The following is a 23,627-nucleotide window of genomic DNA, read 5'->3' as shown; positions in this document are numbered from 1 at the left end:
ATATGCTACCCCTTGAGGGATATCTCAAAAGAAAATTAAATCAGATATACTTTATAATCTTATCATACTTCATTGCCATTTCTGTCAGTGAGGTAGTGCCTGGAAACAGACGAAGAAAGACCCATCCACTCATATAAATACATACATACATACATGCTCATACACAGACATAAACATATAACTATCAACATAAACACATATGCACAGACATATACACATATACTATCTATCTATTTTATCGTACCTAACCACCGTCTCCCAAGTTAGTGAGGTAGCACAAGGAAACATGAAAGAATGGCCCAACCCACCCACATACACATGTATATACATAATGCCCACACACACACATATACAAACCTGTACATTTCAACATATACATACATATACATACACAGACATATACATACATACACACGTACATATTCATACTTGTTTGCCTTCATCCATTCCTGGCACCACTCTGCCCAACAGGAAACAGCATCACCAAACCCCTGCATCAGCAAGGTACCACCAGGAAAATACAAAAAAAAAAAGGCCACATTTGTTCACACTCAGTTTCTAACTGTCATGTGTAATGCATCAAAACCACAACTTCCTATCCACATCAAGGCCCCATAGACCTTTCCATGGTTCACCCTAGAAATCCTACATGCCCTGGTTTAGTCCACTGACAGTACGTTGACCCTGGTATACCACATTCCAATTCACTCTATTCCTTGCACGCCTCTCACCCTCCTGCACGTTCACGTTCCAATCAACCAAAATCTCTTTCACTCCATCCTTCCACCTCCAATCTGAAAATAAACTGCTTGTGGGCAATATGTGGTGTGAGGAAGGTTGACTGAGCAAGAAATGACAAGGTAAGGGAGAGATGTACTAACGAGTATGGATGAGAGAGCTGAAAAGGATGTGATGAAATGTGTTGTACACATGGAGAGGATGAGTGAAAGGGGGGTTGAAAAAGAGTATATGAATCAGATATGGAAGGGACAGAAAGAAGGGGAAGATTAAATCAGAAAGGCTTGCACAGGATAAAAGCAAATTGGTATACAAGAGGTCACATGCTATCAGTGAACTGATCCAGGGCATATAAAGCAGTCAGAGGAAATCAGGAATATATCTGTAAGGCCTGGTCTTGGTGCATTATACATGACAGATATAGAGTGGATGTAAGCAACTGAGGACAATTCTTTGTTCCTTGCTCTACCTTTATAATGCAGGACATGGCAAAATGTATGGAAAAGTATGTATGAAGATGAAGTGCAGCTGTGCCGCTGAATTTCTCAAGAAAAGAGTAACTAGTTAGTTAGCATTTTCATTATTCTCCTCTTCCCTCTAATTTCTCATTATTTCAAAAACATTCTCTGACATTTCAGCATTCCTTTAACAGTCCTTTTAAAGTAGTTAAAAGCAATATCATGGATGCACTCAGGCATAAAATTGTTAAACATTTCACTTCATATCCAAGACTGACATTATTTGCATCTCCTTAGCCATATGAAACATTTGCAGATTTTTCCATCTGAAACACGTCTTGCTTCTCTTACCACACTAATCCACTGGTCTCTGTTCTCTTCCACTTCCATAAATGGCCTCGTTTGGACACAGTGATCTGTTCCTGTTTGAATTCATTTATATTCATAAATTTATAAACCCTATGCCTTGTCTATCTAGGGGGTGTTTCACAATTTACCTATTTCTCAAGCTTTCCTGTTAATGCCATTTACACTGTAGCATAACTCACTGAATTTACGTATACAAGAATCACTTTAGTTATCCAACTATCCCTATGCCCCAAAGTAGAGTAAAATTAAACTTTAAATCTAGGCCAACTATTTCTATAAACCTGCATTCACATTAAGTAAATTCATCAATAATCCGTTAAAAGACACAAGAAAGTTAGAGATGGCATACTACATACAAAATATCTCAGTTATCTCCAGAAAAGCTGTAAAGACCAATGCAACGCCTTCAACACATCAACTTTTCTCATACAAGATATAACTTCAAAATATTTCAAAATACAGTTTTCAAACATCCACTCTCAAGTGTACTTACAGATACAGATGCATTATCTAAATAATGAATTACTTACTGCAACAACTTCAAGGCTCTGAAGGTCAGGCATGTTGTCAATAATTTTCTGCGGCTCTATTAACCCAGAATCCACAGTCAAGCTCTGTATAAGAAAGAATATCATCACTCATAGGGGAAAAAATAAATATGATATCTTTAATGATATACATAAAGAATCCTTTCATGAGATTCCTACAGTTTTAAGTGTGACCATCAGCAGCCAGGAAAGGAAAGACTCCTTTAGATGAGATTCTCAATGAAACTATAATCTTTTTAGTCCACTAACAATGATGCAATCTCAATAAAAAACACTTTTCATTTGCAGCATAATTGCATGCTGGCAGAGTCTAGTAACATCACTCTATACAGGACCTCAGAGTCTAGTAACATCACTCTATATAGGACCTCTAGATATATGTATATCTTAGCTCACCTTCTTGCCCCAAGTACCCCTTCTATGGAGCTTCTACAGCATGCAGGATGAGACTATAGGTAATGGAGAGTTATGTGTATGACTGTTGTAGTGTGAAAGCAACACAATTTATGATTAACTGATCAATGTCTTTAGAATGGAAGCTTCATTTTAGGCATAAGTAGTCTCAAGATATGCTGAATCAGTGTCTCTTATGCTGTAGATATGGGTGGTGTCCAGAGTGTATATGACACAGCTTAACTTTCAAACATATTGCTGGAGAGAGTAATTTCAGATGGTGGGGTGGAGTTCAAGAATGGCTTGGGAGGATGGTTGTTTAGTGCTTGTTAAGATATGGATGGATGATCTTTGAACATACCATGCTAAAGTGTGAGGCAGGGGTAAGCCTTTCATTTCATTTCATCCTGCAGTCTCTCTTTTACATGCCTATCAATTAATACATAATCCAATAATGCCCTTTGACCATCTCTCCAACTCACATACATACACTTATGTATATCTCTTATTTGAAACCAGGTATTCCCAATCACCAGTATTTTTTCAGCACACAAATCCACAAGCTCTTCACCATTTCTATTCACAACACTGAATACCCCATGTACACCAATTATACCTTCAACGGCCACATTACTCATCTTTACATTTAAATCACCCATCACTAGCACCTGGTCTCGCGTATCAAAGCTCCTGAGGTACTCACTCACCTGCTCCCAAAACACTTGCCTCTCATGATCTTTCTTCTCATGACCAGGTGCAGCACCAAAAATCAACCATCTCTCCCCATCAACTTTCAGTTTTACCCACATTAATGTGGAATTTACTTTCTTACACTCTATCACACACTCCCACAACTCCTGCTTCAGGAATAGTGCTACTTCTTCCTTAGCTCCAGTCCCCCTCACCAACCCCTGACCTTACTCCCAAGACTTTTCCAAACCATTCTACCCCTTTACCCTTCAGCTTCGTTTCACTCAGAGCCAGAACATCCAAGTTTGTTTCCAAAAACATACCACCAATCTCTTTCTTCTCATCTTGGTTAAATCTACACACATTTAGATACCCCAATCTGAGCCTTTAAGGAGGATGAGCAATCCCTGCTTGACTCCTCCTGTTTACCCTTTTAGGAATTGAAATACAAGGAGGGGAGGGTTTCCAGCCCCCCCACTCCCGCCCCCTTTAGTTGCCTTCTATGACACGTGGGGAATACGTGAAAAGTATTCTTTCTCCCCTATCCCCAAGGATATCAATAACAAATCATCTACTTTACCTGCAGTTTCTTTAAGGAATATAGAAAATCATCTGGATCTACAATGGTCACATGGAGCTTCGTAAGTTTGGAACATCCATTCGCAATGTTTTCGAGCACTGAGTTGGTGATGCTGAAGAGCAAAGACTATATATGAATAATTTTATTTAGATAAAAAAGTAGTGATGTAAAGAAGGTTAGCTTAAATATATGAACTTAAAAGACAAAAGTATACAACAAAAGCCTAAACAAATTCTAAAAATGAAAAGCACTCAGATCAATTATGCCTTTCTACATATCTATATCAAAAAATGCTTTAATGGTTACAAAGCAATTATCGAGTACTAGCTTCTCTTCACAATTACAATACCAGAGCAATCACACCTTAATCTAAGTGATTACAAAGGAAGTCCCCCCTTCAGATAGAGGTTTGCAAAGGTTTATACTTTAGTGTAAAACACAAAATACATAATTATAAGTGTGGACAACGGAAGAATTCTCTGTCAAGAATAATGAGTTCGTGGAAAGTTGATGATACAAATCAATTTTGGTGTGCAATGTGAATAATTCTGGAATACTATAATAAAAGAGCTTACTGGCATGAGGCTGTTTGAAGTTGATCCACACAGAAAATGGGAATGGAGTGCAGGATAATAAATTAGGCATCTGCAAGTCTTATAAAGTATTTTTGACCACTGATATAGAAGCTTTTTAAAACATCAATGACAAGAAAGGTAAGAATAAAGTTTGAGGAAAATATAATGAATACAGAAGTTCAGATATGGAAATCCCATAAAAGAGAAGAGAGAAAGAATGAGATGGAAGATATATACAACATTGGAAGGAACCCAACCCAAAGTCATTATCAAATACATGAACAAATCAAAAATCAAGTGATCAGAGACTGGAGCCTTTTTAACTTTTTGGCTGCAGTATTAATTTCTAGAGGCATTCCTAAAAATCCGAATTGTAGAGTAAAATGTGAAAACAGGAATTGGTCCCTTGTTCCTACTTTCACACTAAGGAAAACCAAACCTTTTCATATCTAGCATTAACACTTCTTAAAAACATGTGAAAGAGAGGTAGGGATTAAGAACTCATGAGTAATGCCTGCAGGATGGCAAAAACTTCGAGTGTTGCTGATTTCTTGCAGGTGTCAGTTGTTTGAGCCAGGAAAGTAAGCAAAGTGACAGAGCCTTGGCAAGAGAGCAGGTGGTAAAAACCTTGCTAAAAAATAGAGTGACAAGGTAGCCATAGTAGCTGGGTCAGCTCTTGAATTTCTCAAGAAAGGTGGTGACTGTGCTGATGACTGGTTAGTTTGGATTTTCAATGTGTGTATGGATCATGATGGAGTGCCTCAGGATTGAAAAAAACAAGCCTGTATCAAGCCACTACACAAACGTATGTGGGATAAAGTGAATATTCAAGTTACAGAGGTATAAGATTGTCAAGTGTACCTGTTAAGTTACCTGAGAGGCAGGCAACTGAGAGGGTGGTGGCATGCATAAAGCTTCAAGATGGGTAAAACTATGTGGGTTCAGAAGTGGGTGACGTGCTGTCAATGGACTGAAACAAAAAATGAGAAATGTCTAGGGTAAACCATGGAAAGGTCTGTGGGACCTGGATGCAGACAGGTAGCTGTGGTTTCGGTGCAATGCACATCACAACTAGAGACTGAGTGTGAGTGGGTGTGGCCTTTTAATCTGTTTCCAGGCACTACTTCATTGACGCAGAGGGTGGGGATGCTGTTTCTTGTCACAGGTGAAGCAGCAAGTGCTGACAAAGTAGCTGCTGAGAAGTTCATTGAAAGTCTGAATGAATCAATCCACGAATTAAAGAATTCTAAATAAAAGGTAAGGAGAAACAACAGAAACATATCATAAGACTGGTTAATAAAAAACAAGATAGTCAGGACAGAAATTGAGTAGGATAAAAGAATGTTGTACAGGTATATGAATTATACATGCCATGCTGACATTTGTCCAACTTATGTCCATTTCGATATACAACAGGTCAATCAGAACGTAACTTGGACATATGTCGGGAGCATTTGCATATGTGTGTATACGAGTGGATGGGTCTTTCTTTGTTTCCTGGTGCTACCTTACTGACATGGGAAACGGTTATCAAGTATAATGAACTGAGTAACATTCTCTCTGTGCTTGCTTATCAATTTACTACAGGAACATAAAGACTTCTAAGTGTGGTGTGCTCATAAGATAACATGATTTAATCGGTGGCAGCTAGTCTGCACGAGTTATCACTCGGCCAGAAGCAGTGATAACACACACCCTCACTGGACCCTCTAATCCCTAGTCATACAATTTGTACTTTTTTGTTTTTCAATATTCTTAGCAGCATAAATGTGTTCTAAATTTTCTAACATTTTCTGCAGCAATTTAGTTTAATTACTACATGTCCAAGATGTACCAAAGGAAGTACATTAAGTAATATATCAATGGATGCAGCGAAAGGATTAGAGTAAGCACTCTTAGCAACTCTAACTAAACAAAGTCCATCATCTAACACAACCCCTAATCCCTCATTTTTGACAAAAAATACCAAATCATTCCCTAAACCTATCAGCTGCCTTTTTTTTTTTTTTTTTTTTTTTGTGATCTTACATTCTTTACTTACTCTTCATTCAATGCTATTTGTTGTACATTATAACTTAAAGCAATAAACTTTTTTTTTCATAATTTCCTTTTAATTCCATATCATGGACTTCTTCCTCTATATCCTGTCGTTACAGTTATGCATATTTCAGGCACTGTCAACAATAAGTTTTTACAGGTTTCCCCAAAACATTTTAATCTCATCATGTACAGTTTCAAAGACATTCCTCAGCTTATCAGATTTCCTTAGGTATTTAGGAAATGCAGCATCAACCAAACTGATATCATTGTGCTAAATCTAATTGACTGCCACATACACAATAATAACTTGCCTGACATTCTCCATCTCAAGGGTCTCTAAGTTTGGGCAAATGTCTCCAATTCGCATCATTCCATAATCAAGGTGAATATCTGAACAGTTGGATATGTTAAGTTCCTGCAAATAAAGATAAAAAATTCAAAATGTAACTTTATTACATTTACTATATATGTATCACTGCTAATGAAGCTAATGAAGACCATCTCTTTGCTAATGAACTACTGTAATGCACCTAATACTTATTAACAGTCAACCCAAAAAAGATTGGTTGGAGGGCCAGTGACATTAAAGAAAGTAAAGGATGAAAGTAAAATTGGCAAAAAATAACATAATACCACACTAATATTTTCTTTGTTATCTTTGCTTTAAGATATGTACTATCAAATCAGTACCAAACAACTACCTATCTTTGCTTTAAGATATGTACTACCAAATCAGTACCAAACAACTACCTATCTGCTTCATTCAACATTAACCTAATTCACCCAAAAAAGTCACACCATGTTATATCTTTGCTTCATATTCTCTAATTAGGTACTGCCAGATAATGGTACTAACCTTTAAAGTATATGGGAGCAAGTCAAACCACCTCTCACTTACTGGACAACCAGAAATATCAAGACGTTCTAAATTTTGATAACTACACAGAAGGTGATTCAGTGCCTTGTCACCAAACATTGGGCATTTCTGGAGGGTAAATAATCAACATTAGTAACTAAATACCCAAAGAAAACACTTGGAGAAGATATTACAATAACAATATGTGTGTGAAGTGGAGGGTACGAGGAGAACTGGGAGACCAAATTGAAGATGGAACAATGGAGTTAAAAAAGATTTTGAGCGACTGGGGCCTAAACATGCGGGATAGTGAAAGGTGTGCATGGAATAGAATGAAATGGAACAATGTGGTATACTGGAATCGACGTGCCATCAATGGATTGAAACGGGGCACATGAAACATCTGAGGTAAACTGTGAGGCCTGGATGTGGATAGGGAGCCAAGGTTTTGGTGCACTACACATGAAAGCTTAAGAAAGTGTGAGCAGATGTGATCTTTCTCTGTCTGTTTCCTGGTGCTACCTCACAGACAAAGGAAGCAGCAATCAGGTATGGAGGAAAAGAAAAGAATGTAGATGTCATCTTTCCTTTCTTTCATACATTTTGCACGGTTTCCTGTGGGGCATGGTGGCATCGAAAATGGATGAAGGTGAGCAAGTATGAGTATGTACATGTTTATATATGTATATATATGTGTATGTATATATATGTGTATGTATGCATGTATGGATAATATGTATATGTATGTATAGGTGTGTATATGTATATAAATGTGCGAGTGGATGTGTCTTTTGTCTATTTCCTGGCACTACCTTGCTAGTGTGGAACACAGCTATCTAGTATTAAAAAAAAATCAGAAAGATAAAGGTAAGACTACTCAATGGCATGAGTGATTATCATCATAAAATGGAAAACCTTATTCTTACCAAATCAGAGTTGCTATAATAAAAAATGAAATCTATGATCCTGATGAACTATGAGAGCGTTTCAGTTACAAATATTCTATGTACTCCTTACGAGAACAAAGTGCTGCCAATGCTACATCACTTTAGTGAATACTACCAGAACAGTATATGTAAATACAATGAGAATTAACCATCACAACTGAAAAGTATTTGTTTCCAGTGTTCAAATCTTTTATCTATCAGATCATGTTTTAATGACATAAAATGTGAAAATTCAGCTATGCTCCACAAATCAATCATGTAAAAAACTGTACCAAAATACAAAGAATGAAATACTACAAAAAAAAATTAATTTGACCGTAGTAGTTGAACTCTGTCACTATGCTCCACATGTTGAACAATTAAGGAATTGTACTATGTAGTGAATGAAATAAAAAAGAATTTTTATTGAACAAACCTTTGCAATGAAGGATTTCAGATTTTTACACTTGTCTGCCAGCTCACTGATGTTATGGAAGTTAACGCCATGAGCCCGTGTAACATCAAGACATTGAAGTTCAGGACACAACTGCCCTGTGGATATGTATATCAAAAGACACCAAATCTTAACATACTTATAAATAACATTTACAAAATGATACACTAACTCTGACCAGGACGGAGCTGAAAAATTTCTCTTCTTGCAATGCATGTGTGACTAACAAAATATATTCCCTGAATGCTCCCTTCCTCACTCATTGAGGCTGATTACTTTCTTACCAATTTATTTATTCATTTATTTTGCTTTATCGCTGTCTCCCGCGTTAGCGAGGTAGCGCAAGGAAACAGACGAAAGAATGGCCCAACCCGCCCACATACACATGTATATACATACATGTCCACACATGCACAATATACATACCTATACATCTCAATGTACACATATATATATACACACACAGACATGTACATATATACACATGTACATAATTCATACTGTCTGCCTTTATTTGTTCTCATCGCCACCTCGCCACACATGGAATAACAACCCCCTCCCCCCTCATGTGTGTGAGGTAGCGCTAGGAAAAACACCAAAGGCCCCATTCGTTCACACTCAGTCTCTAGCTGTCATGTAATAATGCACCGAAACCACAGCTCCCTTTCTACATCCAGGCCCCACACACTTTGCATGGTTTACCCCAGACGCTTCACATGCCCTGGTTCAATCCATTGACAGCACGTCGACCCTGGTATACCACATCGTTCCAATTCACTCTATTCCTTGCACGCCTTTCACCCTCCTGCATGTTCAGGCCCCGATCACTCAAAATCTTTTTCACTCCATCTTTCCACCTCCAATTTGGTCTCCCACTCCTCCTCGTTCCCTCCACTTCTGACACATATATCCTCTTGGTCAATCTTTCCCCACTCATTCTCTCCATGTGACCAAACCATTTCAAAACACCCTCTTCTGCTCTCTCAACCACGCTCTTTTTATTTCCACACATCTCTCTCACCCTTACATTACTTACTCGATCAAATCACCTCACACCACATATTGTCCTCAAACATCTCATTTCCAGCACATCCACCCTCCTGCGCACAACTCTATCCATAGCCCTCGCCTCGCAACCATACAACATTGTTGGAACCACTATTCCTTCAAACATACCCATTTTTGCTTTCCGAGATAATGTTCTCGACTTCCAAACATTCTTCAAGGCTCCCAGAATTTTCGCCCCCTCCCCCACCCTATGATTCACTTCCGCTTCCATGGTTCCATCCGCTGCCAGATCCACTCCCAGATACCTAAAACACTTCACTTCCTCCAGCTCTTCTCCATTCAAACTTACCTCCCAATTGACTTGACCCTCAACCCTACTGTACCTAATAACCTTGCTCTTATTCACATTTACTCTTAACTTGCTTCTTTCACACACTTTACCAAACTCAGTCACCAGCTTCTGCAGTTTCTTCCATGAATCAGCCACCAGCGCTGTATCATCAGCGAACAACAACTGACTCACTTCCCAAGCTCTCTCATCCACAACAGACTTCATACTTGCCCTTCTTTCCAAAACTCTTGCATTCACCTCCCTAACAACCCCATCCATAAACAAATTAAACATTCACCTCCCTAACAACCCCATCCATAAACAAATTAAACAACCATGGAGACATCACACACCCCTGCCGCAAACCTACATTCACTGAGAACCAATCACTTTCCTCTCTTCCTACACGTACACATGCCTTACATCCTCGATAAAAATTTACCAATATTATCATAAATCAGTGAAAAACAATTTCTACTATCTATTCTAAATTCTGTGATGCTGATGCAAGGTCAGTGGATCATCTGACATATCTCAGTGTGCCACACACTATCATTTTCACAGAATCATAGTGTATGTACATGTATGTATATATCTTTCATACTATTTGCCATTTCCTGCATTAGCGAGGTAGCGTTAACAACAGAAGACTGGGCCTTTGAGGGAGTGTCCTCACCTGGCCCCTTTCTCTGTTCCTTCTTTTGGGAAAAAAAAGAAAAAAAAACGAGAGGGTAGGATTTCATGCCACCCGCTCCCTCCCCTTTTAGTCGCCTTCTACGACACGCAGGGAATACGTGGGAAGTATTCTTTCTCCCCTATCCCCAGGGATGTATATATGTTCATATGCATGTGTATGTATATGGGCGTGCATGAATATATGTGTGTATATGAGTGGATGGGTCTTTCTTTGTCTGTTTACTAGCACTACCTCACTGATTGGGAAACAGCGATCAAGTATAAAACAATAATTAAAGTCAATATACACAAGAAGGATGGTATGTTGTTAAGTCTTGATGCAACCTTGTGCTGCTCTGTAACCTGAATTCTAAAGATGTAAAAGAGAATACAGCTTTGTTTAGGGTGGTGTAGATTACAGATACATACAGCAATGCATACATTTACATATGTGTCAGCATGACATAGGCTACATTCTATAACAAATTCAAAATCTGAATTCAAAAGGAGTTCACGAAGAGACATCACAGAGACAAATGATCAAGTCAACTTCCTGGCAATGTGAGCTTAAGTTCTCTAATGGTGGTAATAAAATAACTTATGCATCACGCAAAAAGTACAAGGTTCTATTTCAAACAATGAAGAATATCATTTTTTGTAGCAACGACAAACTTGGTTCACTCTCAATAAACTGAGGTTTAATCATATCAGAAAAATAACGAGTTGGTATGATTTGCACAACAAGGAAGTTCCCATTTTTTCTTATAACTGGTACTGTTCTATTAGTGGAACAAAGCAGGGGTTTACTTTCCATGTGGTGAAGGAGAATGAGAAAAAATACAAAAAAAATAACAGAATTCTGAAATATACTTGATGGCTAAATATAACATAAGTTTGATTGGAAAAGAACTGAACTTTGAGAAAAGTCTACGTATTTGGAAGTGAAATTCAGTAAAGATGTTCATGGAAAGGCTGAGGACAAGAACAAAATCTTGCAAGAGAGAAAAATTGGCTGTGCATTAATAAATATGAAATAAATCTAATAAATATATAAATAAATGAAAGGAAGTAGCTAAAATACAACATAAGCATGAAGAAGTGTCAGACTTTAACCCTTATGCTGCAACAGTCCTTACATTCAATGTGCACACTGTGCATAGTACTCTCAAATATTCTAAAAACAAATATCTTAAGTTTGTTATTACATTCAACTATGGCATAATGTTTCAAAATCATATACAACTAAACAAGGTGAAACACTGTTTAAGTGCTGTATGCCTTTAACTTATGTTGCTATGCATACGAGGTACACCAGGAGTACTGTCAGGCATAAAGAGAGAGATGCATAGTATTTTTGGATGTGCTTTTGTCAAAAACAAATAGGATTACTGAGGGTTTTCATCACTATGATCTATTACCCTGAAAGAAAGTCACACCTTTACAAATCATTTCATAAAGTGGGGGCACAAATCTCATCCAGGCTTTCTTGACATGGGTCAAGGAACAGATCTTGTACAGGCTTTCTTGCTATCTCTATATATACTAGCCAGAGAATGGAATATATTAAGGCTGTAGCACCTGATAAGGCATGGGATGCAAAGACAAACATTACCGGATGCAGAAGTATACTGCAGCTATTGGGCTATCAATGGGCAGCTCAGGATTAAATGTTTTGTCTTCAGAGGAATGGTGATAATATGAGCAGGAAGAGACATGTACAGGGTCTATTATCTGTTTGTACACTTGCAGTGGTGAAGGGTAGCCACATCCATGGCAGGATGGCATCAAATTTGTTTCTAAGAATACTACAGATTCAGGGGGCTTTTTACCAGGAAATTGTTACCTCAAAAAGAAGTCAGTTTTTGATGGATGAAATTCTACTGAATAAATCTGGCTGTACTAGTATCAGCTGATGGAGGGAGAATTTGGTTGTATATGTGGTTGAAGAGGATTTAGTTGTACATATGGCTGAAGTGAAAGTCTGGGGTGTATTTCTTAACCCTGGGATAGGATAGGTGGTTTACCAGAGGGAGGTTGAGATAAGTGGCATAATGTGAACCTGTAATAAACTGTGTACATGTGACCTGTCCCACATACAAGTTAAACATAGCCATCACTGTTTAATTTCTTCATTAAGAAAGAAGGAATCTGATGCTCTAAATTGCAAGTAATACTTACCAACTATTTTCAGGATGTTTCTTCTGGTGGCATGTTCTATACTCTGTAATTTGAGCGACTTAAGAGTTGGACCAGAAAGAATCAGCAGCTTTGAAATTATGTTACTTGTTATTGGTCCAAACAGCCCTAAATTTCCTGGTGCTATTTCCAACCTGGTCACTTTTGTAAACATTCCATGAACTAACATCTGCCACCGTCGACACACTGAAAAATAAATTACAGTTTACTAGTCCCCACACTGGTGGATAGACACATGGCAAAAGAGTCTCCATAACTGGTGAACTCCTGTGCTGCTTCTTTGCATTTAGCACCTAACCCATATCAGGCTAGTAACAGAAGGCAACTCTAAGGGAGTGTTTCCAGAGGCTCCTATCTAATGCTCCAACCACCAACTCCACCTAATGTTCTAACTTGCTACTTCGACCTAATGCTCCTACCTACTATTTCAGCCAAATGTTTCTAACTTACTACTTCTACCTGATGCTCCTAACTACTACTTCTGCCTAATGTTTCTAACTAATGCTCCTAAGCATCGTTTCTACACACAAATCAATGAAAAATTTATGAACATAATGAGCAATTACACAGATATTAAATTTAAACTGTTGCCTTTCCTATCTATACAAACTGAGAACACAGGAGAGGGGGACTCCTCCCCCAAACTTCCATCCCTCTTCATCATCTATAACATGCAAAATGTATGAGGGTAATATTCTTTTCTTCCTACCCCATGAATCATAAATAAAAGCGAGAGACAAGGCATTCTAAAATGAGGCTACTGATAATCTGTTCCTGGTGCCATCCTATAAAAGTGGGACAGGCAATTCATTATATAAGATACAAATACCCTATCCCCCTTTGTGAGGAAGCATCAAAAGAAGACAAACAGCAGCCTCATTTAAACTAAGCTAGTCTCTGGCCATCACGTAAAGTGCACTGAAACCAGAGCCCATCAACCATACCTTATGCCAAAGTCTTTCCCAGGCTTGCCCAAGTCCACCATAAGTCCATCCCAAGTATTTAGAAGATATTCCGCATCTTCCAAGGTCTTCCCTATGCCCTCCTTAGATCTTACCTAAATCTTCTCTAGGTTCTTCTCAATCTTTCCTAAAACTTCTAATATTCCCTTGTTCTTCACCGGTCTTATAAAGGTTTTTGCAGGTTCACTCCAGGTGAACCTGCGATAAGTCTTCCTGGGTCTTCCTCATGTCCTTTCCAAAATCTTCCGAAAGTCCTACCCAGAAACTACCAAGTCTTCCCCAATCACAACCCAGGTCTTCTTAGATCCTCCCCAGATCTCAATAAGCAGACATCAGTCAAGACAAACCAAGAGTCAACAACTATGTCACAGTGGAGATTAACCTTGTTCATCAAGCAAGACATGTGATGGTAAAATCTTGTCATAGGTACTACGTAGTTATGTCTAACAAGTCTTCCACAGATTCTCAACAGGTCCTGCCAAGGTCTTCCCAAAGGCTTCCCTGGTCTTTCTAACTCTACCAGGTGCATCTCAGGTTTTCACCAAGTCCATCTCAAATAAGATCCAGATCTTCCTTATGCCTGTACCGGTCCATCTCAAATAATCCCCAGGTCTTCCTTATGCCTGTACCAGGCCCACCTCAGGTATTTCTAAAGTTTTCCTCAGGTCTGTCCCAAGTATTTACCAAGTTCAATTCAGTTCTTTCCTAAATCAACCCAAGTCTTCCATGATCCTCATCGTGTCTTCCCAAGATCCTCCCAAAGTATGGTATTCTATAAATCCGCCGAAGGTTTTCCTAAATCTTCCACGGGTCCTCTTCTGGTCTTCCTGAAACGTCTTTCAGATCCTCCTCTGGTCTTCCTGAAATCACTTTCAGATCCTCTCCAGGTCTCTACAAGTTCATCCTTCATCTTATCAGAACTTACTAAAGTCTTCTATGCAATGCAACTTCATTCATTTGCTCATCGAAATGCAGAAGCAGTGAAAACTAGGTATCAAAAGAAAATTCTCTAAGATACGTGATACTGTGTTATTCAAAACAATAATACCTGAAAACTGCAATGCAAACAACTATGATTGTTACGGTCTTTAAAGAAAAAGCAGTAAATACTACATACATGAATAACTACTCACCTCTTTCACATCGTACCAAATCCTTAATTGGTAAATATTCCAGAATCTTGTAAAGAACATCATCTACCAAAATGTGAATGGTTGGGCTATTTGGATTGGGGTGGCTTAAGTCAAAGTCCCGGTCAGGTAAAGGACGACGTACATAATCATTATCCCCAGGCAAGCTGATTCTTTTTCTTGCTGGTCTGATGATCATCTTTTGACCATGGATATACAGGTTTCCATCCTTTAAGTTTAATAATCTGCAAAAATCATACAAAGCTACTAAAACCATTCATAAATTCTAGGATGAGTGAAAACAAAGTCAAATAAATTAAGCAAAAGAGTTAACTAACATTTATATGTGCATAGTAATGTAAACAAAGCCATAACCGAGCCATCATCACATTATGAACCATGTTCACTTCATTAATTCATGCCTGTTCACTGTTCCCTGCATTAGCAAGGTAGAGTCAGCAACTGATGATTGGGCATCTGAAGAAATATCCTCACCTGGCTTCTTCCTACATTCTTTCTCTTACTAAGTAATATTACACAAGGAAAGGATTTCCATCCTCATGCTCCCATCCCTCTAAGTCATTTTCTTCAACACAGGTGATAAGTAGGTGGATTTCTTTTGCCCATATCCCCAGAGAAAATATATATATATACTGTTTTCATACTTGTATGCCCCTTTTCCCAAATGCTATGGTAACAAAATGTACAGAAGATTGGCCTCATTTGCTCTTTTCGAATCTAGTTCTGCTAATGCTCCCAAACCAGAGCCCATAGACAAAGCAATGATTCCACAGACCTTTCCATGGTTTCCTGACCTCTTCATATCATAAAGTTCAGCCCAATGACAACACAGTATATTCATAACTTCCATGAAGCATCTCAATCAACCATATCATATGCTTTCTCGAGGCCCGTAAATGCCACAAACAAATCCTTCTCTAAGTTTATCGTGCACATTCATGGCATATACTTGATACATACATCCTCTCCTTCTACTAACGGGAAACTCTTCCTCCCCAATCTCAACATCAGCATATGCCATCACCCTCTGAGTCATTACACTTCTGAAAACTACTATCAACTCTATATCATAAATATGTTCAAAAATGGGGTTTCCTTCATTCTGTCTATTACATCTGGGGGACAAAACATTTTCTGTAGAGCATATCTATAAACACATGTTGGTCATCTGTACAAAAACCAGTTTTAATTACCTAAAGTTCACTCACAGTCAACTCTTTAGGAACATATCTGCTCAGTTAAATGGGGAATGGGTGAATAGGATCGTATGTTGAGGTTGGATGGAAATTATAAAAAAAAACATTTAAAACAATGCTTATTGATATTTGTTGCTAACACATGCATGAAAATGAAGATAAACTGAACAAATAATGTTGGTACAAAGAACCAATGAAAGGCCATTGGGTAAAAGGAAATATAAGCTATGCATTCAGGGTTAAGTGAGAAATCTACATGAACCACCCTCAACTAACTCAGAAAGTTTACTGCATTTATCATAAGCTTCTTTTTCTTTCTTTCAAACTATTCGCCATTTCCCGCGTTAGCAAGGTAGCGTTAAGAACAGAGGACTGGGCCTTTGAGGGAATATCCTCACCTGGCCCCCTTCTCTGTTCCTTCTTTTGGAAAATTAAAAAAACAACAAGAGGGGAGGATTTCCAGCCCCCTGCTCCCTCCCCTTTTAGTCGCCTTCTACGACACGCAGGGAATACGTGGGAAGTATTCTTTCTCCCCTATCCCCAGGGATAAAACATAAGCTATATCAATAATTACAAATGGGTATTCACATACATCTGAACATCTTCAGGTGATCTGACTTTGACAAAGCCATATCCTTTACTCCGGTTACCGTTCTTATCTTTGATGATGATGACCTTCAGAACAGGGACATAATGTGATAATGCCTCAAGCAGGTCCCTCTCTCCAACCTGTAAAAAATTTTGGATGATATATTACTTGAGTATCAAAGTACATTTACATTTGCTTTAGAGAAAAGCTTATACATACTATCCTGAAACTTAGCAAGTAAATCTGTGGAAGAATTTCATATTTCTATCTATGCTTTATGATACCCTGTACATCCAACAATTTTAATACTGATTCAACATATAACAGGAACCCTCATGCCCAAGTTGAAATTTTGAAACTGAAGACCACCTCCTCAGCTGCCCTGCACTCACCCCATCAAGACAAACACAATACTTTCTGATCTATGGTCCTAGCCAGTGGATATGACAACCTTCTTGGACACAGTTGGAATGTGATGAAAGGGGGTCCCAGGGCAGTAATATGCTTGCGAGTCAGGTTTACTGTTCTTTCTTTCAGTTGTTAGGCATTTTCTAAACTGATAAGGCAGCAACAGGAGCAGATAAAGAAAGGGCCTCATTCACTCCTATCCATCCTCTGTCATGTGTAAATGACTGAAACTACAGTGCCCCTTACCCACCTCCAGGCCCTAAATTTATTTTTCTGTGGTTTCCCCTGGCAGGTTCATAAGCCCTGGTTCATTTCATTAATAGCATGTCACCCCTTGTATATCACATCAGTCCACTTCACTTTAACCCATGCATGCCTTTCACCCTCCTGCATCTTCAGGCCCCGAGTACTCAGAGTCTGTTCCATTCCATCCTTCCATCTCCAATGTGGTTTTCTGCTTCTTATTCCCTGTTGTTATCAAGATGTAGTATTATTTTGTTCATCACTGGATATAATTCTTGAAAAGGAAGAAAAATACGTACTTCATTTATCTTAAACTCTATATCATTAATCTTAAATCAACTTATTCCAGTAAGATCTAATAATGATTCGTCCAACAAATTTTTCCCTTTAATTTTTTTTATTTTTTTTTTGCTTTGTCGCTGTCTCCCGCGTTTGCGAGGTAACGCAAGGAAACAGACGAAAGAAATGGCCCAACCCACCCCCATACACATGTATATACATACGTCCACACACGCAAATATACATACCTACACAGCTTTCCATGGTTTACCCCAGACGCTTCACATGCCTTGATTCAATCCACTGCCAGCACGTCAACCCCGGTATACCACATCGCTCCAAATCAATCTATTCCTTGCCCTCCTTTCACCCTCCTGCATGTTCAGGCCCCGATCACACAAAATCTTTTTCACTCCATCTTTCCACCTCCAATTTGGTCTCCCTCTTCTCCTCGTTCCCTCCACCTCTGACACATATATTCTCTTGGTCAATCTTTCCTCACTCATTCTCTCCATGTGCCCGAACCATTTCAAAACACCCTCTTCTGCTCTCTCAGCCACGCTCTTTTTATTTCCACACATCTCTCTTACCCTTACGTTACTTACTCGATCAAACCACCTCACACCACATATTGTCCTCAAACATCTCATTTCCAGCACATCCATCCTCCTGCGCACAACTCTATCCATAGCCCACGCCTCACAACCATACAACATTGTTGGAACCACTATTCCTTCAAACATACCCATTTTTGCTTTCCGAGATAATGTTCTCGACTTCCACACATTCTTCAAGGCTCCCAGAATTTTTGCCCCCTCCCCCACCCTATGATCCACTTCCGCTTCCATGGTTCCATCCGCTGCCAGATCCACTCCCAGATATCTAAAACACTTCACTTTCTCCAGTTTTTCTCCATTCAAACTCACCTCCCAATTGACTTGACCCTCAACCCTACTGTACCTAATAACCTTGCTCTTATTCACATTTACTCTTAACTTTCTTCTTTCACACACTTTACCAAACTCAGTCACCAGCTTCTGCAGTTTCTCACATGAATCAGCCACCAGCGCTGTATCATCAGCGAACAACAACTGACTCACTTCCCAAGCTCTCTCATCCCCAACAGACTTCATACTTGCCCCTCTTTCCAAAACTCTTGCATTCACCTCCCTAACAACCCCATCCATAAACAAATTAAACAACCATGGAGACATCACACACCCCTGCCGCAAACCTACATTCACTGAGAACCAATCACTTTCCTCTCTTCCTACACGTACACATGCCTTACATCCTCGATAAAAACTTTTCACTGCTTCTAACAACTTGCCTCCCACACCATATATCCTTAATACCTTCCACAGAGCATCTCTATCAACTCTATCATATGCCTTCTCCAGATCCATAAATGCTACATACAAATCCATTTGCTTTTCTAAGTATTTCTCACATACATTCTTCAAAGCAAACACCTGATCCACACATCCTCTACCACTTCTGAAACCACACTGCTCTTCCCCAATCTGATGCTCTGTACATGCCTTCACCCTCTCAATCAATATCCTCCCATATAATTTACCAGGAATACTCAACAAACTTATACCTCTGTAATTTGAGCACTCACTCTTATCCCCTTTGCCTTTGTACAATGGCACTATGCACGCATTCCGCCAATCCTCAGGCACCTCACCATGAGTCATACATACATTAAATTTCCCTTTAATACAAGTTGAATATGACTGGGGCACATTTCTGTTCATGCCATGTAGATTGCTACAAAAATAGGAAAAATCCATGCCATAGCTATGGATTTTACTCTCTGAAATTCTTTAGATGCTAGGAAATAACTATGTAAAGCATGCAGTATGTTGTCTTAAATCCATGGCCAGGTTAAATTTCAGACTAAACCTTTTATGTGTGAAATATAATCCAAAATTGGATTTAAGGGTCTTATGCCAATCAATTCTTTACGTACTGGCAAACAACTGTATAAAATATGCTGTATGATGCACCTGCCATGACCCAGAGAAGAGGTTAAACACATCATCAAACCATAGTGTGATTCCCAACAATGGATGATGATGCAGTACAAAGCCTTGCCAAATTAGTATGACTTGGTATGCATACATCAAAAGGCTAATTTGGCCTCTGAACTGAAGACTAGACATAAAAGTGGTGACACCACAAACTGGTATCAGGCAGTTCCACACGGCATCAATGAGAACATGTATATGAACAAGAACAAGAGGTCACTAAGTTTAACATCTTGTGCCATGATGTCAGAGGCCTGGACTGACAGCTGCAGAGTCCTATGAAGTATTGGAAGAGATGAATTAATCTCATGGAAAAACCCTCATTATTGAGGCAAAACTGTTTTACCCCCACTGCCACCACCACGGAGCAACTGCTTTCTGTTATGCTAATAAATCCCAGTCTATAGATGAGAAAACATGGGAAAACTTCTTTTTGGCATACACATGACTCACCCTTGGTCGTAAATTTCCAACATATACTTTGCATGGTTCTATCAGTTCTTCAGGTATTTCTTCACAAATTTTCATGTTTGCAAAACTATTTGCAACAGCTTCTTGATTATTTTCTCTATCCCTGCCTCGTCCTCTGCCCCTAGCAGCTCGATAACCTCCTCTTCTCTTCTCCAGGTTCTCGTAATTTCCAGCAGCAAACATTATCCCGAGCTAATATGCAGGACACTGAAAACAGTTTAAATCTTATGTAAATAATCATTTAAGGCTTAAAGTAAATATCCCCTATAATCTGGACCTCTGAAATCCAGATTTTGTTTTAAGTCAGGCCACATAAACCTTTCACCAAATTCATTCATCAAAATTCTAATATGAGACAGAAAATGTGGCTCCTATGGTCATCAAGGATTTTAATTTTTCTTAAATGGTACATACAGGGGTACAAAGCAACATGAAGTAAAAAAAATTGTCACAAGAAAATCCATCATCTTAATATGTCTGGCAAGTGCTTAGGGTTATCATTCTATTCTTAATACCAGTAATTTCTCCATTTTCTGGACAAAATAGCTAAAAGGGGATGTTGCTAAATTTCATTTTTCTTTCCAATTAACCTAACCACCCAATATTGAATTAATCTGGATTTGAGGGATTATAGTGGACATGTAAATGATTCATAATGACAAGAATAGTCTCAAGTTCTTAAAAATAAGACATAAATTTCAGAGGTAGAAGTACAAAAGTGAAGGATGGCACAATCCCTTGCAAAATCTAAGTGAAAACATTAAGTACGAAGAAGTATTTATGCAAGTGACAGCAAGCTGCAAGGAAAGTATTAAGGTTGTTAGGCACTTCATTTTTTCACTTAACCCAAAGCTTAGAAAAGAGCATCTTTTAATATCACCCTTCACTCTCTCAGTCCCAACCTTGGTCTACCTTTGCATTCCCTCAGCCTGTTTAAAACAAAAATGAAAAAAAAATCAATTCAGTAATATTACAAGACAGAAAATATAAAAAAGTACAATGAGTGACATCAATTGATGTTTTAGCTTTTCCAGCTGACTCAATGTACCATTACTTGTATAATAATAGTAATAGATATATATTGTGATGTCTCCATGGTTGTTTAATTTGTTTATGGATGGGGTTGTTAGGGAGGTGAATGCAAGAGTTTTGGAAAGAGGGGCAAGAATGAAGTCTGTTGTGGATGAGAGAGCTTGGGAAGTGAGTCAGTTGTTGTTCGCTGATGATACAGCGCTGGTGGCTGATTCATGTGAGAAACTGCAGGAGCTGGTGACTGAGTTTGGTAAAGCGTGTGAAAGAAGAAAGTTAAGAGTAAATGTGAATAAGAGCAAGGTTATTAGGTACAGTAGGGTTGAGGGTCAAGTCAATTGGGAGGTAAGTTTGAATGGAGAAAAACTGGAGGAAGTAAAGTGTTTTAGATATCTGGGAGTGGATCTGGCAGCGGATGGAACCATGGAAGCGGAAGTGGATCATAGGGTGGGGGAGGGGGCGAAAATCCTGGGAGCCTTGAAGAATGTGTGGAAGTCGAGAACATTATCTCGAAAAGCAAAAATGGGTATGTTTGAAGGAATAGTGGTTCCAACAATGTTGTATGGTTGTGAGGCATGGGCTATGGATACAGTTGTGCGCAGGAGGATGGATGTGCTGGAAATGAGATGTTTGAGGACAATGTGTGGTGTGAGGTGGTTTGATCGAGTAAGTAACGTAAGGGTAAGAGAGATGTGTGGAAATAAAAAGAGCGTGGTTGAGATAGCAGAAGAGGGTGTTTTGAAATGGTTTGGGTACATGGAGAGAATGAGTGAGGAAAGATTGACCAAGAGGATATATGTGTCGGAGGTGGAGGGAACGAGGAGAAGTGGGAGACCAAATTGGAGGTGGAAAGATGGAGTAAAAATATTTTGTGTGATCAGGGCCTGAACATGCAGGAGGGTGAAAGGAGGGCAAGGAATAGAGTGAATTGGATCGATGTGGTATACCGAGGTTGACGTGCTGTCAGTGGATTGAATCAGGGCATGTGAAGCGTCTGGGGTAAACCATGGAAAGCTGTGTAGGTATGTATATTTGCGTGTGTGGACATATGTATATACACGTGTATGGGGGGGGTTGGGCCATTTCTTTCATCTGTTTCCTTGCGCTACCTCGCAAATGCGGGAGACAGCGACAAAGTATAATAAAAAAAATAAAAAATATATATATATTTTATATATCGGTGGGTTGGGCTATTCTTTTGTCTGTTTCCTTGCGCTACCTCGCTAACACAGGAGACAGCAACTAAATACAATAAAAATATATATTTATACATATACAGGTAAAAAAAAAAGAAAAAATATGGTGTCATCACCACTCATCACATAGTCAAACATTTCATTACCAAAACATACTCCTCAGCACATCCTCATCTATAGCCCATAAATAATATTGATGAGACTACTGTATCTTCAAACATGCATATTTTTTGCCCTCCTAGACAACAAACTCTCCACACATTCTTCATTGCTCCCAGAATCTTAGCTCTGTCGTCCACACAATGACACTTCCACTTCCATGGTCCCATGTCCATGTCTCTTACATCTACTTGCTACAGATGCATGCAACCAATATGGTAGGAATATGATAACCATCTTTGATATATTCCAAGTATATTATGGTAAATCTCAGCCTCTACATGATATAAGCAATTTTCACTGGCTCTGTTATTCAATAATGGCATTTCACTTTTACTTATCATAACTCTCACTTACTCATTAGGAAAATAATGTATTAAACCATTCTCCTTTGGTATCAATCAATTAGCTGAGAATACAAAGTACAATAACCTACCTTACATCCTTGTCACTTTGTGGTGCCCCTAAATTGGTATTTTGCACTACTAACTATAAAGAATCCATTAAAATGCGTTTCTTTCAAATCCATTTATCATCTCTGTGGTGTTCATAGACTGAAACTTTATCAAGACTATAGAGTTTAGAGTTAGAACACTTGAATCAAAACTCATTTCCTAACACGGTGGGCTTTCCCATCTCCCATTAAGCCTTTAATAACTTAACCTAGAGGTGGCCAATTCTTCGGAAATACTGAACAAGATACTTGATGAAAATAGCAATTACATTAGCATACTTGTGTCACTTGACTCACAGATGACATAGTGACATATTCAACAAAACAACTACTTTGAAAAACAAAGTCGGCCAAATGGTATTTTTTTTAGGAATCTGCCACAGCTTAATAACCTGACAAATAAGAAACACACAAGTTTGCACCTCTAGATCAGGAATTTTCACTTTCATTATCCGTTACGTTCAAATACCTAAAAACAATTCGCAATCACGTAAAGGGAACAAGATCCGAGAAATTTCAGAAAAAACAATAATGAACTCAAAAAATGTTTAGAAATGAGTATGAGAAACGCGTGTATGCCTGTAAATACGAAACATATTTCAACGCTTTAATCTGACAAA

General features: G+C 38.6%; 1 protein-coding gene across 2 annotated transcripts in view; it reads right to left on the bottom strand.

Annotated features, from left to right (window-relative positions):
• Positions 1–23,627, bottom strand: part of LOC139758753 (putative RNA-binding protein EEED8.10) — a 42,279-nt gene that overhangs the window by 18,290 nt on the left and 362 nt on the right. The window contains exons 1-10 of one of the 2 annotated variants that reach the window (XM_071680508.1): positions 22,990–23,008; positions 20,152–20,376; positions 16,739–16,875; positions 14,933–15,174; positions 12,820–13,023; positions 8,610–8,725; positions 7,248–7,376; positions 6,703–6,806; positions 3,777–3,888; positions 2,096–2,179 (exon numbers count right to left, since the gene is read on the bottom strand). In XM_071680508.1, the coding sequence (XP_071536609.1) occupies positions 2,096–2,179; positions 3,777–3,888; positions 6,703–6,806; positions 7,248–7,376; positions 8,610–8,725; positions 12,820–13,023; positions 14,933–15,174; positions 16,739–16,875; positions 20,152–20,352 (1,329 nt within the window). In that variant the 5' untranslated portion in view covers positions 20,353–20,376; positions 22,990–23,008. Of the gene's footprint in view, positions 1–2,095; positions 2,180–3,776; positions 3,889–6,702; positions 6,807–7,247; positions 7,377–8,609; positions 8,726–12,819; positions 13,024–14,932; positions 15,175–16,738; positions 16,876–20,151; positions 20,377–22,989; positions 23,009–23,627 lie in introns of those variants that run through there. The other variant, XM_071680507.1, reaches the window with a different exon arrangement.

The sequence above is a fragment of the Panulirus ornatus genome, chromosome 31 (genome assembly GCF_036320965.1).
Source record: "Panulirus ornatus isolate Po-2019 chromosome 31, ASM3632096v1, whole genome shotgun sequence".
NCBI classification, from domain to species: domain Eukaryota; kingdom Metazoa; phylum Arthropoda; class Malacostraca; order Decapoda; family Palinuridae; genus Panulirus; species Panulirus ornatus.
This window is presented reverse-complemented; position numbering and strand designations above follow the sequence as displayed.